General features: G+C 34.9%; 1 protein-coding gene across 9 annotated transcripts in view; it reads left to right on the top strand.

Moving 5' to 3' along the window:
• The window catches only part of NOX4 (NADPH oxidase 4), a 168,500-nt gene that overhangs the window by 86,408 nt on the left and 68,056 nt on the right, over positions 1–14,036 (top strand). For 6 of the 9 annotated variants that reach the window (XM_054439382.2, XM_063671312.1, XM_063671313.1 and 3 more), the window contains 3 exons: positions 8,853–9,069; positions 11,018–11,182; positions 11,318–11,380. In XM_054439382.2, coding sequence (XP_054295357.2) covers positions 8,853–9,069; positions 11,018–11,182; positions 11,318–11,380 — 445 coding nt within the window. The remainder of the gene's footprint in view (positions 1–8,852; positions 9,070–11,017; positions 11,183–11,317; positions 11,381–14,036) is intronic. The other 3 variants (XM_063671315.1, XM_054439383.2, XM_054439384.2) reach the window with 2 other exon arrangements.

Here is a 14,036-nt window from a genome sequence, read left to right as displayed (position 1 = left end):
CTCTCCATAACAACCACAGTTGGGAATTTGCTGGGTCACACCTAAAGCCAGAACATCTCTCAGTCTCACCCAAGGCCCATGGCGAGTACTGCCTGGGTACCACTGCTGGTTATTCAAGGGCCAATGGCTCTTTAGGCAGAAGATGATTAATCTTGCCAGGACTGGGTCCTTCTCTTCAAGGCAGCAAGTTTCTTGCTTGCCTAGGGTGTGTCTAGAAATGTCATTCGACAGTTAGTGCCTGGAATCAGGGCCTCAGGCCTCTGCCCAGGGCCCTATCCTACTGTGGCTGAGCTGGCATCCCAGAGGCAGGACAAAGTCCTCTTTATTCATCTCTCTCCTCCCTTCAAGAAGAAGGAAGAGGTCTCTCCCAGAACTGTGAGCTGTGTTGCCTGGGCTTGGTAGAGAGGTGGTGCAAGCACTCTCTTGGCTGCTCTGGCTAGTGTCTCACTGGGGTGTGTGCCCCCCACGTCACTCACTGGCTGTGAGCCCTGCACAGCACCAGGACTTGCAAGGAATTTCAGTCCTTTAAACCTAGACTGCCTTTCAAGTTTATTTACAATCCCAGAGCACTTTAGCCCAAAATGGCAAGGCTTGCTGGGACTTACGTTTTGACTGCCGGAATGGGCAATTCCTTTTTGACTAGGACTGGGTCTAAATGCTCCCTCTGTGGGCTCTGGCTGAGTTCTTCCTGGTGTTGCTCATTGTGACAGGGCAACACTGAGTTCTCTTCTCTAACCTCCTTATGTATCTGTGAGTTCCAACCCAAAAAAGAAAAATAAAATAGAACATTGTGCCATATTCTAGGTAAACTATAGTGGTTTTGGGGATAGGAGTGTTTATTAACCATCTTTATGCAGGGAATCCCTTTCACATATCACTCACTCAGTATTTACTGGATGAAGCTGAATTGCATTAATTAGTTTAAGCTAGGAATGTGTTGTCCTTCTAGGCTCTTCCAATTTTCCTCAAGTATCAAGGCATTACAGATGACAATAAAGGATAATCTCTAAATTTGTTTAACTATAACTTGGACTGTCATTTTGTAACTATCATTTATATTTAGTCTTATCTAGGTAATTAGTTATTATGGCAACTAGTATATTGATTCCCATGCCAAAGGAATTAGCTTTTAAATCTTAACTATTTTGATTATATTGTAGACTAGCACATTTTTGTTGAGGGTCTTTGTGCATCTCTGTGGCTAAAAATTCTGAAAGAAAAAAACCCATGCCTCTTATTTTATTTTATTTTATTTTTTTGAGACATGGTCTTTCTGTGTTGCTCAGGCTGGTCTCAAAAGTCTGGCCTCAAGTAATCCTCCCACCTCAGCCCCTAAGTGCTGGGTTTGCAGGCGTGATCGAGCATACTCAGACCCAGCTCTCCTGATTTGTTTTATTTCACTTGTTAGTTCTTCAATTTTTCACTTAAATATATGGGGTGAAAAATATTATTGAAAAATTAGATCTCTGTTAGATGGAATCCAAATTCTTCTCCTCCATAATATTTACATATTTTCAATATGTTAATAAATACAATGTCCTATATAACTATGATCTTTAAGATATAAAGTTTTTTTTACCTTTATATCTTTTGTTTGCCAACTTCCAATTTTGTTTGCCAACTTCCAATTTTGTTTGCCAACTTCCAGTTTTTTATTCATTGGATTTTTAAATTTTATGTAAAAAGTAGTATTTCTCTATAGTAATTATGGACTAAGATCTTATGGTTTATTCACATTTGTTGATATTTTGTGCTGTAACCCAGTTGGCAGTAGGGATTGAGGTCATGTGATATTTTCCCCATTAAAGATGGCTTATAGTTCTATAGTTTGTATGTATATATATATCTGCTTATATACATAGATATAGTATATACAGAGCATTTTTATGTACATGAAGTCATTTATGCTATAAGTTGTATATATTAATGGATTTTCTTAAACTTCCAAACTGTGAGTTTATTTTTTCCCCAGTTTTGGAGATAGACCAAATACTTTTTCACATAATTTCCATCTCAGTTTTTCTTCAGGGAACTTTTATATTAGCCAGTGTTTACAGCTGGTATTATAAGATGAGAAAGTTGGGGGAAAGGGAAGGAAAAAGGACTTTATTTATTTAAGAAACATTTTCAGTATAGTACTGTTTTTCTGAAACATGAAATAAATATTTTATCCTCCACTGTCATCTTAGTGAAGCATGAAAGCTGAGGAAATACTAAGAAGTAATAGATGCTTACATTTTTTTTTCTTTGCAAGGGGTCAAAGCTCTTCCCTTTGTATACCTGTGAAGTACAGAGGAACAGGTACTATTTCTCTTTTTCAGTTAAGGAAACTTAGGGAAATGACCTATTTTACTTCAGGTACTCAAGGAAGTTGTAAATGTTGATCCTAAGCCCTTAAGACCCTAGGCTATACATTAATCAGCTGCACAGAGATTGTGGCAGAATGAGCTACTTAATTTGCAGGGCCCACTGCAAAATGAAATGTGGGATTCCTTGATCAAAAAATTATTAAGCATTTGGAGATGATGACAACAGAGCAGTAAACCAATAGCAGGGTCTTTCTAAAGAGCAAGGTCCGGTGCACCTGCACAGGTTACAAACACATGATGTTATTCCTATCTTGTAAGCTTGGACCACCCCACCAGTAAGAGCTAGACACAATTCCTGCTGTGGTTAAGCTGCAGATGGCAGTACTCTTAGCTATCAAAGGCAAGAGCCAGGAAAGAATGCAGAGGCAAGAACTCTGTTAGGCCAGAGAAACAAAGTGGGGGTGGGAGTAAAAGCTTTGGTAGGGTGGGTGCCCAGATACTTAGGATTTCCTGAGGCACACTGGATCTGTAGTTTAGGAAAGCACTCTACTTCTAAATGCACCTAGCGAGTAGACTTGACTCTCTTGATAACTGTCTGTTACTTAATGTTACTCTCTGTTACTTAATAACTGTCATGTTACTACATGCCATTTGCTAAAATATAGACCTCCTTTTTGAAGGTTGAAAATGAGCTCAAATATCTGTTAAAACCAGATGACTCCCCAATCACGTGTTTCAACAACAATCACAACAGAAGTTGTTTATACACTTCTGGTCACTAAGTTAATCAATGAATATTTATTGAGTACTTATTATAAATCATAAGCACTATTTTAGGCAGTAGAAAAATAGCAGTGGAGCAGGATAAACCCTTGACTTTAAGAAGTGCACATTCTAGTGGATTCTACAGAAGTTAGAGAACTGCAATAAATTTTAAAATATACAATTTGGTTTTATTTTTTGAATTAAACTCTTTTTCTTTGTACTTGAAGCAAAATAAAAATAACTGCCAGAATCAAGATATATTTTTACCATAAAGAAAAAAAATCATGTTATAAAATATTAGGAAAAAAAGTAGGTTCCTAAGGGATAAGAATTTTTTTTTCCTCCTTCAAAATAGATTAAAATACCACAAATATGAAGGTCACATAAGTGACACTGCATTTGTGGGATATTTTTAACATGAAATTAAAGTAGGGATGATTCTGGCATTGTCCTTTTGTCAGGTGTGGTATTTTGTAATATTTATCTTTTGCCATAAAATCATGTTTTGATTGCCATAAAATCACGTTATTACTTAGTAGGATTCATTTAATGTATTGTATTATTTTATAAGACTTTGTCACAGCCGGGTATTAAAAACAAAGAAACAAACAGAAAGCAAAACAAATGAACAAAAAAACCCAGATAGGATAACTATAATGCCTCTTGAGGGAAACAAGGGAAAAAAAAAGAAACCTACAACTTTGAAACATGGTTGAATGTTTGATAGCACATGTTAAGATCCTTTTGAGTGCAGAAACAATTTTGAAACTCCATAAAATTCTTTATTTCTCGTGATAGGAGAACACTAGACATTCCACAGATACTTCAAAATTTCTCCTTGGAACCTCATACAATGAAACTTATAAAATTAATAATAAACACTTATATTTCCACATAGTCTATGCAACTTCTTTCCTCATCCCTTGCCATGTCATTATAACCTGGCAAGACTCTCGTTTACCATTCACTAATGTCTTTTTCCCTTCTTGTTTTTTGCTTTAAAATTATTTATCATTTATTTATGAAAGCTACAACAATACATGCAAGAATGCTGTCTTTTTGATTACTACATGATTTGCTATATTAAAACAAATTATGTGTTTATTGTTTGCTTTTAAAATCAATTCACTAGAAATGCATTAGAGATCTATTATGTGCAAGAAAAGTATTAGAGGGATGCTGAGGTTTGGCAGTGAGTATGAATGTATAAGGGATAAATGCATAAGACATGATCCCTTCTACTTATTCAGGAATAAACCAAGTACCTTTGTGCATCTGGCTTCCTCATATTGGAATGCCATTCTCCTATTCTCTAACCCCTGGAATCTCTACATCCTTCAGCTGCCTTCTTCTCTGTGAAGCCTTTCTGGAATTTTATAATCAAAGTTCATTACCCATCTCTACTCTCAAGAGGTTATCATATGTTTATATTGCATTAATCATTTTGCCCTTTTAAATTATCATTTTTGGTTTTATGTTTGATTTGACCCATTATATCTGTGCTGTGGCTATTCAATTTAAATTAAAGTGAAATAGTATTAAGAATTCAGTTCTTATTGAGCAAATTTAATTGCTCAATAGCCACTTTTCTCTAATAGTTAGTATGTTGGTCATTAGAGACTTAGACCATTTCCACTATCACAGAAAGCTCTATTGGACAGTGCTGCTCTAGACTGTGCATGCCTTTGAACGCAGTGACCATAATATTGAAGCTAATAAGGTTCCAAAATTAATAAAATAATGTGTCTAAATGAGGTATATCACAGTGGCGGTGTGGGGCAAGAAGCAGGGGAAGTATTGTTTGGCAAATAGACACAGAGCTTTGGGTTATCTTAAGTGGGTTCTGTTACATTTGAGAAGATTTCATTCTACTTTAAAGAAAGGCATGCATCTAAAATAAATAAAGGTACCAGGAATTTAAAACACCATAAAAATCTTATCGAACACGTGCCTCAAATTTTAATAAATATGGCCACAGTGAAGTAAATGGATTAGAGAGACCATATCAGATTTTTTCTATCAATCCAAATATCCTTAATATCTAATCTACATTCCTATTCAATATTCTTTAGAAAGAGATTGTTATAATGGCCTTCAAATATAAGAATTCTAAGAAATTCTGCACTAATACCAAAGAAATGAACACTTTCACTCTTTACTCATACAATGAAAAAGTAAGTTATTGCATTCAATTGAGCTTGAAAAATAACACATAAAATTATTGGTTTGATAAAACATGCTCCCTCCGTTTCTAAGTCTATAGCCATATAAAGCCATCAAATTTTGCCCAATGTATACATTGGTCTTCAATTTAAAGATTGTCCATAAAGTAGTGTGGATATTCTGCAAGGGGAATAGGCCTGGTACAGAGAAAGGAGCACGGACTTTGGAATTAGACTAACTGGGCTTTCATTCCCAGCTCTGCCGACTGACATTGATGTGTTGGGAGATACTTAAGTACTCCCAATTTAAGGCCACTGATCTTTACCATACAAGTTTTTTTTTTTTTTTTTTTTTTTTAACCAGTAGGTGGCCTTTCAATACTGAGTGAAAAACCTGCCTTCCAGTGAACTTTCAGTACCTTCACCACCTAATTTACAGCCAAATGACCTGGGATGTCATACTTGAGTTTTTTTTTGATGAATGATTTTATCATTGTCTGTCTTTAGATCTTATCCATATTTCTTTGGTGGCAACAGTTACAACTAAGACAAAGTAATCTGAGCTCTCTATTCTGTTTGTTTTTTGTGTTTTTATGCATATACCGTATTGTTTTTATTATTATAGTCTTGAAATAAAGCTTGAAATCTGAAAGTAAAAAAAGAAGACAAAGTAAGGACAGTTTTAATGGGGTTTTAGGACAGAGATGGCCTATGCTATTTAGCTTGAGTGTAGCTTAAAATAATACAAAGCTCTCAAAATTAAAAGGAATTTTAGAATAATACGTGCCAATTTATGTGCCAAGAACAGCACAACTGTTTGATTGGGCTGGCCTGAAGAACTTTACTGTATAGTAACAACATTCGCTACTCTAAGGACCTAGAGCATGGTAGAGTTATGTCCACTTGAATGTTATGACAGGAGAAGGGATTAACGACATTTATTTGCCTGGTGTTAGGACCCTAAATTATAAGCAGCCCCATTCCAACACACACACACACACACACACACACACACACACACACACACACACGCACACACACAATCTGACTTTTGTTTATTTTGAACCCCTTTTACAATGTCTACCTCTTTAACCATCTGATTTGCTTCGCGTGACATAGGGGCATGGAGTGAGCTAGGTAGGTTTCTGAACCCTATGCTTTGAGTATACTTAGTTCATCTCTTACCTGAATGAAAGCTTTAGGTTTCTCATCTGTGTAATAGAAATAAAAATACTTACCTTGTATGATTATTTTGTTTTGAAGTTTAAATGAGAAATAGATGTTCTAAAAATTACTGATGTGATACTTTCTTAGCAAGTATTAATCTTCCCCCTTCCTTACCTTTCTCAGAGTTATGTTGTGAGGATTCAGTGAACTAATGTGATATATCATGAGAGGTGAAGAGCATAGAATTTGAATCAGATCTGAATTCAAATCTTGGCCCTGCTACTTTTCAACTATGTGACACTGGGGTATTATTTCATCTTTTAAAATACTTTTATTTTTAAATTTTAAAATGGGAATAATGATCCTAGTTCATGCAGTTTTTGTGAGGATAATGTAAAATGCATATAAATTTCTCTGGGCTAGACCTGGTGTTTTCCATACATTACTAAGCTATTATTAAAACACTACTCCAGTTACTATCTGTAGTCTGACTTATGTTCAGCTTCTTTGAAGAGATCTTCCAAACTAGATCATGAGTTTCTGGAGTGTTAGGAGCCGGATTTGACTCTGTTGAATTCGGAAGAACCATTGGAGTAGTGCTAAGTGCATTATGCTCATGTCTGTTCAACTTTTGGCCAGTAGAATAAATGCTTGGGGTTTTTTACCTACTTAGCTATTAGTCACTATCCTTCCGATGGCCAATAGGAGCAAAAGGTTTGGGTAAATTATTAATGTAAAGAAAGCTGAATCAAATTCATAGGTTGTCTAAGTATAATATCCCAGCAATTGTATTGTGTGACTAGAAACTTATAAATGATTACCGACAAAAATTTGGCTCGTTTTTGTATAATATTTATCAATTTATCTCATACAAAGGGTATATCTGCTGTATTACTTTAAAAAAAAAAAGTATGTTTGTGTGTGGTCTACTATGATGTCATGTAATGCATGCCCCTGACATGTACTGAATGCTCCCTAATGATTCATGATGACTAATTTTAAGGAAGAAAATAAAATTTAAAAAAGGAAGTGAGCATAAGCAAAGAGGGAAGAAAGGAAAGTGATCAGGACGAGGAGATGGTGAACCAGATGACAACCAGAGACTGGTTTGGTCATTGCTTTCCTAACCTTCATATATGGATCTCTTAGTATCATTATACAGTTTTTGTTTAAAAATGTTATTTTTGTAAAAGCATCATAGCCGTGACATACATATATATATATATTTATTTATTTATTTATTTATTTTTGAGACGGAGTTTCGCTCTTGTGTCCAGGCTGGAGTGCAATGGTGCGATCTCGGGCTCACCGCAACCTCCGCCTCCCGGGTTCAAGCAATTCTCCTGCCTCAGCCTCCCAAGTAGCTGGGATTACAGGCATGCACCACCACACCTGGCTGATTTTTTATGTTTTTTAGTAGAGACGGGGCTTCTCCATGTTGGTCAGGCTGGTCTTGAACTCCTGACCTCAGGCAATTAAACTACTAAAATTAAGTATTTGGGAGCATGAAAGATAATTTAAAAAGCATGTACTGTAGGCCAACCAAAAACAGATAATCTTGGAAATAAATTTTTCCTTAGTATTCTTTAAAATAATAAAATATACTGCAAAATTTTCAAGCATTTCCAAATCTTACTTTGTCATGCAATACTTGCTTATGCAGCAGTGACCTTGTTGATGCTATGTACAATCTGTCATTTTATGGATTATCCCTATGAGGTAGATGTTAACCACTTGACAAGAAAGGCAGGACACAGAAAGTTGAATGGTTTGTCTTGGTTTCTCACAAAATAAGAAATAATCAGAATGAGATTTTTATGGTGTGGGCTCTCCTGCCTGATTTATTATTTTGAACTTTGTATGTGGTTCTGTCTATGGCGAAATTGAAAAGTAAACAGATTTAGGGACTGATTGCTGTATATACATTGTTTTCAGACCATAGGAGAGGCAAACTTCCAGTTCCAGTTATTTCTGTTTAACATTTCTCTGCAAATCAGCAAGGCTTGTTTTATCCAGGCTTGGCCAAGTTAAATATGTTCCCGGTATTTTTCCCTTATGTTTGGAGATCTAGCAAAATATTCCTCATTATACTGTTTATTGAAGTGAAAACTTGTATGTGATTGTATGAATGCCTAATAGTCTTGAAGTAAAGGCCATCAAATTCAACAATGCCTGGAGAGATTGAATGTATTCTTCTCTAACACATATTTATAGCATTTGTTTGGAGTGCCAAAATTTTTGTTTTAGTCCTATAGATAAGAATTTCTTAAAATTTTTTAAGATTTTTCAATTTCTCCTAAACATAATACATAAGGAACACTTTTTGGATAAATGCTGTGTAAAGTTAGCAAAAATAAATAAAAAAATACATACATTATTTTCTTTTACCATGTCCCCTGATCTCAAATCTTTTCATTTCTCTGTTTTTTTGTTTTAAATTTAATTTTAGAGGGCTGCTGAAGTATCAAACTAATTTAGATACCCACCCTCCTGGCTGCATCAGTCTTAACCGAACCAGCTCTCAGAATATTTCCTTACCAGAGTATTTCTCAGAACATTTTCATGAACCTTTCCCTGAAGGATTTTCAAAACCGGAAGAGTTTACCCAGAACACGTTTGTGAAGATTTGTATGGAAGAGCCCAGATTCCAAGCTAATTTTCCACAGGTCAGATTAATTTTGTGTTTGATCTCCACAAAGTTTGTTTCCATTGGACTGAACAACATCACATATAAATGTGTTTTTCAAGCTATATATATTCATGCATAATAGGATATTTCAGGATGTTTCAACAGTAAGTTAGTACCTGTTATTCCATTACAGTTACCTGACAGTTCAGTGCAAAAGATCTATGATATTAGAGGATATATATCATTTCTACTTAACTGACCATATGACCTTTGCATGCAACAGCATTGGTGCTTGCAGCCAAGAGATGACAAATATTTTTTCCATCATTTGAGAAAAGCTGATTGAATAATAAAAATAGTAGTAAAAAAAACCTACCACCAATACCACAAATTATTACTTTATTGTATTATAATATTATGTATAATATTGTAAATAGTAAATAGCAAAATCAATTTATTGAATGCTTAATATTATCTGCCAGGCATTGTGCTAAAATGTCCTGTATGCCTAATACAGAACACTTATTAGACATACAGAATATTTCTTGCAATATTCACAATGACTATTTGAAGTAATTAATATCACCTTCGATTTTCTGATGAAGAAATTGTGCTTACCTTGATCAAAGTCTCCAAACCAGTAAGTGGCAGTGGAAGCATGTAAACCCAGGTCTTTGACTAATATGCTTGCTCCTGGTAAACATCCATAAGTATTCAGCAATTAGTACAATAAGGGCCCTTATCTTCCTCTGTGCCTGTGAGAACTGCCCCCATGCAAATTACACCATTTATTCCTCATCTATAGAAAGTGGAAGTAGGAAATAGTGATGTCAAATGTCTATATTGGAAGAGAAGAAAGAGAAGTCAAAAGCTAGAATGAATTTGTAGATGACTTTGGAATAGTGTATTAGTCATGTGTTTATTATTATTAATAATAATACTCTAGATCCCTACTAGCCGCTATAATTTTCAGAACTTTTCTGAGTTTCACATAATATTCACAAATATTAGACCAGGCAGGTATGGCGACTCCCGTTTTGCTCATGTGGGACCTGACACTCAAAGAGTAAGTGATTGTCTCAAAGGTGTGAGGCTGCTACATTGCAGACCTTGTCTTGCAATGCTACTCATAACACAGTGTGGGGCTAAATGTTATTATATGCAGAAGAGGCATGATCTGTCTGCATGAAAGAAGGAAGATTTGAAACAACTAAAGTGAGGCTTTAAAAAGTGACCATTAAGACAAGTTTTAGTTGGAGGCCTCAAAGGGATGTGAAAGATAAAGTGTGTAATTTTAAGAGAACAGTAAGCCACATAGGCTTCTGCACTTCCCAAAGTTTGCATATATCCTGGAATCAGGGCTAACCATGCAACACATATTCAAAATTGTCATGGTTTCCAAATTATAAATATTATTTTATATTCTTATTATATTATATAAAAGTAAGTGGTAAACAACATGCCTAGCATATTGCATTTTTAAGCATATGTGCTATACATATTTAACATATATATATTTATTATATGTATGTATATTATGCATATACATTATGTACATTAAAAATCTAGGGTTTTCTTATTTAATAACATTAGACTGTTACTTTATTTCTAAAATTATCCCCAGATTTATCGGAGATTGTTAACTCCCCTTTATTCTTTTATTAAATATATCGTGTATATATATTACATATCTGTAGGCATAGAAAGGTGTATGAAAGAATATACACTTGTTTGTTCATGGATAGTTACACCCAGAGCATGAGATTGAGGGTAGGGTCTTGATATTACTTTCTGTTTTATTTTATACTTTTGTTTGTTTGAATGATAGTGAGCATCTGTTATTTTTCACTCATTTATTATGTTTTCTTATTTAAAATACAAATTAAAATACTATTACTGTAATGTATGCAATAAGCAATTGGGCAGGGTGTAGATTTCTACAACACGAGTATTTCTTGAAGTATATTTTCAAAAATTTGTCTTAGACTTGGCTTTGGATTTCTGGACCTTTGTGCCTGTACTGTGCCGAAAGACTTTACAGGTATATCCGGAGCAATAAGCCAGTCACCATCATTTCAGTCATAAGTCATCCCTCAGATGTCATGGAAATCCGAATGGTCAAAGAAAATTTTAAAGCAAGACCTGGCCAGGTGAGTCAGTGGTCAGCAACTTTTTAAATAGCCTTTATCCTTATGTAATTTTTGGAATTTAGCAAACATAGCATCATTGAAATAGTTGAAATTCTTAATTGGTCATTTAAAACTTATCTGTTTGTTGCTTTTTAGTATATTACTCTACATTGTCCCAGTGTATCTGCATTAGAAAATCATCCATTTACCCTCACAATGGTAAGAAACATATCTCTTGCTTTTTCACATTTTTAGGGTGCTATGCATCTTTTTCTTTTTTTGTGTCCTATCTCATTCTAAAAGGTATTCAAGGCTACCATAGTATTCTTGATGTTTAAGTAAGCCATCTTTTTACAAGGAAAATAGTTATCTGCTCAAGAACTTTGTAACTACTCTTTATTATTTTTTGACACCTTACAATTCAGGAAGTAATGAATTAAAATGTATTAAAGCTTGTTGATTCAAAATATAGGCCAAGCACAGTGACTCATGCCTGTAATCCCAGCACTTTGGGAGGTCAAGGTAGGAAGACCACTTGAGCCCAGGATTTTAAGATCAGCCTGAGAAACATAAGGAGACCCCGTTTCTACAGTAAATAAAAAAAAAAAAAACAGATGTGGTGGTACACACCTGTTGTCCCAGCTACTAGGAAGGCTGAGGCAGGAGGATTGCTTGAGCCCCAGTGTTTGAGGTTTCATTGAGCCTTGATCCCACCACTGCTCTCCAGCCTGGGCAAGAGAGTGAGACCTTGTCTCAAAAAAGATATATATATATTTAATTTCTTTAATATTTACTTTTCTCCTTTTATGGAGTATTTTAATGTATATGGAAATCTAATATATGCACAATTTTCTTTGGAGATGGAATTTAGGGGAAATACGGATACTCTGGGTTGAGGTGGAAGCATTAAACAAAACAGGCAGTGTTTAGAAAAGGTAAAATCCAGTGTAATGGGAGAGAGAATGGGAAGTAAAATTAGAAAAATAAAATGGAGTAAATAATGGCATGGGAGGGCATCTAGCTAAATAATGGACACCATCAAATATGATTAGCTAGTCAGCATATCATTTAATATTATTATAAAAATAGCATGAGTTCATTATAAACATTTAGACAATTCACAGATATAAAATAAAATACAAACTTAAAAAAAATTTTCCCCACTTTCCAATCCTTTTCTCTACTCTTTGACATATATCTTTCCAGATATTTTCCCATATGCTTCTGCGTACATGAGTTTCTAACATTTATTTGCTGGATCCTATTGTTTTGTAACTGGCTCCTTTCACTCAACTACATGTGATGGACATCTTTCCATATTACTGTATATGCCTCATTCATGTTAATGACCATATAATATTTCACAGTAGGAAAGTACTGTAATTTATTTAATATTCTCATTGATGTTGGATATTTGGACTTTATTCATTTTCTAAGAAAGATAATTGGGAACAGAGACCACATGTTTAAATGTATACTTAAGAAAGAGAGCAAAACTATTTTCTATATATGGTATGTATACATGCAGACAGATGGGAACGTGTTGTAAAGCATGTTGTAAAACATGTTCCCATCTGTCTGCATCTGTACATCCCATATACATGAAATTGGTAACATGAAAATAGAAGGGAATAATTGAAAAGGGAGAAAATACACAAGTAAATTTGTCTTTACTTAAATAACTTAAGAAGTTTTGCCTAATCCTGGGTTCATAAGAAATTAACTTCAGGTTGCCCTGGCCAGAATTTCCAACACTATGTTGAATAGGAGTGGTGAGAGAGGGCATCACTGTCTTGTGCCAGTTTTCAAAGGGAATGCTTCCAGTTTTTGCCCATTCAGTATGATATTGGCTGTGGGTTTGTTATAAATGGCTCTTATTATTTTGAGATATGTCCCATCAATACCTAGTTTATTGAGAATTTTTAGCATGAAGGGCTGTTGAATTTTGTCGAAGGCCTTTTCTGCATCTATTGAGATAATCAAGTGGTTTTTGTCTTTGGTTCTGTTTATGTGATGGATTACATTTCTTGATTTGCATATGTTGAACCAGCCTTGCATCCCAGGGATTAAGCCACTTGATTTTTGGTGGATAAGCTTTTTGATGTGCTGCTGGATTCGGTTTGCCAGTATTTTATTGAGGATTTTTGCATCAATGTTCATCAGGGATATTGGTCTAAAATTCTCTTTTTTTGTTGTGTCTCTGCCAGGCTCTGGTATCAGGATGATGCTGGCCTCATAAAATGAGTTAGGGAGGATTCCTTCTTTTCCTATTGATTGGAATAGTTTCAGAAGGAATGGTACCAGCTCCTCTTTGTACCTCTGGTAGAATTTGGCTGTGAATCTGTCTGATCCTAGACTTTTTTTTGGTTGGTGGGCTGTTAATTACTGCCTCAATTTCAGAGCCTGTTATTGGTCTTTTCAGGGATTCAACATCCTGGGTTAGTCTCGGGAGGGTGTATGTGTCAAGGAATTTATGCATTTCTTCTAGATTTTCTAGTTTATTTGTGTAGAGGTGTGTATAGTATTCTCTGATGGTGGTTTGTATTTCTGTGGGATCAGTGGTCATATCCCTTTTATTATTTTTATTACATCTATTTGATTCTTCCCTCTTTTCTTCTTTATTATTCTTGCTAACAGTATATCAATTTTGTTGATCTTTTCAAAAAACCAGCTTCTGCATTCATTGATTTTTTGAAGTGTTTTTTGTGTCTCTCTCTCCTTCAGTTTAGCTCTGATGTTAGTTATTTCTTGCCTTCTGCTAGCTTTTGAATTTGTTTGCTCTTGCTTCTCTAGTTCTTTTAATTGTGATATTAGGGTGTCAATTTTAGATCTTCCCTGCTTTCTCTTGTGGGCATTTAGTGCTATAAATTTCTCT

The sequence above is a fragment of the Pongo pygmaeus genome, chromosome 9, assembly GCF_028885625.2.
Source record: "Pongo pygmaeus isolate AG05252 chromosome 9, NHGRI_mPonPyg2-v2.0_pri, whole genome shotgun sequence".
Taxonomy (NCBI): Eukaryota; Metazoa; Chordata; class Mammalia; order Primates; family Hominidae; genus Pongo; species Pongo pygmaeus.
The sequence above is the reverse complement of the archived record's forward strand: the minus strand, read 5'-3'. Positions and strand labels throughout refer to the sequence as shown.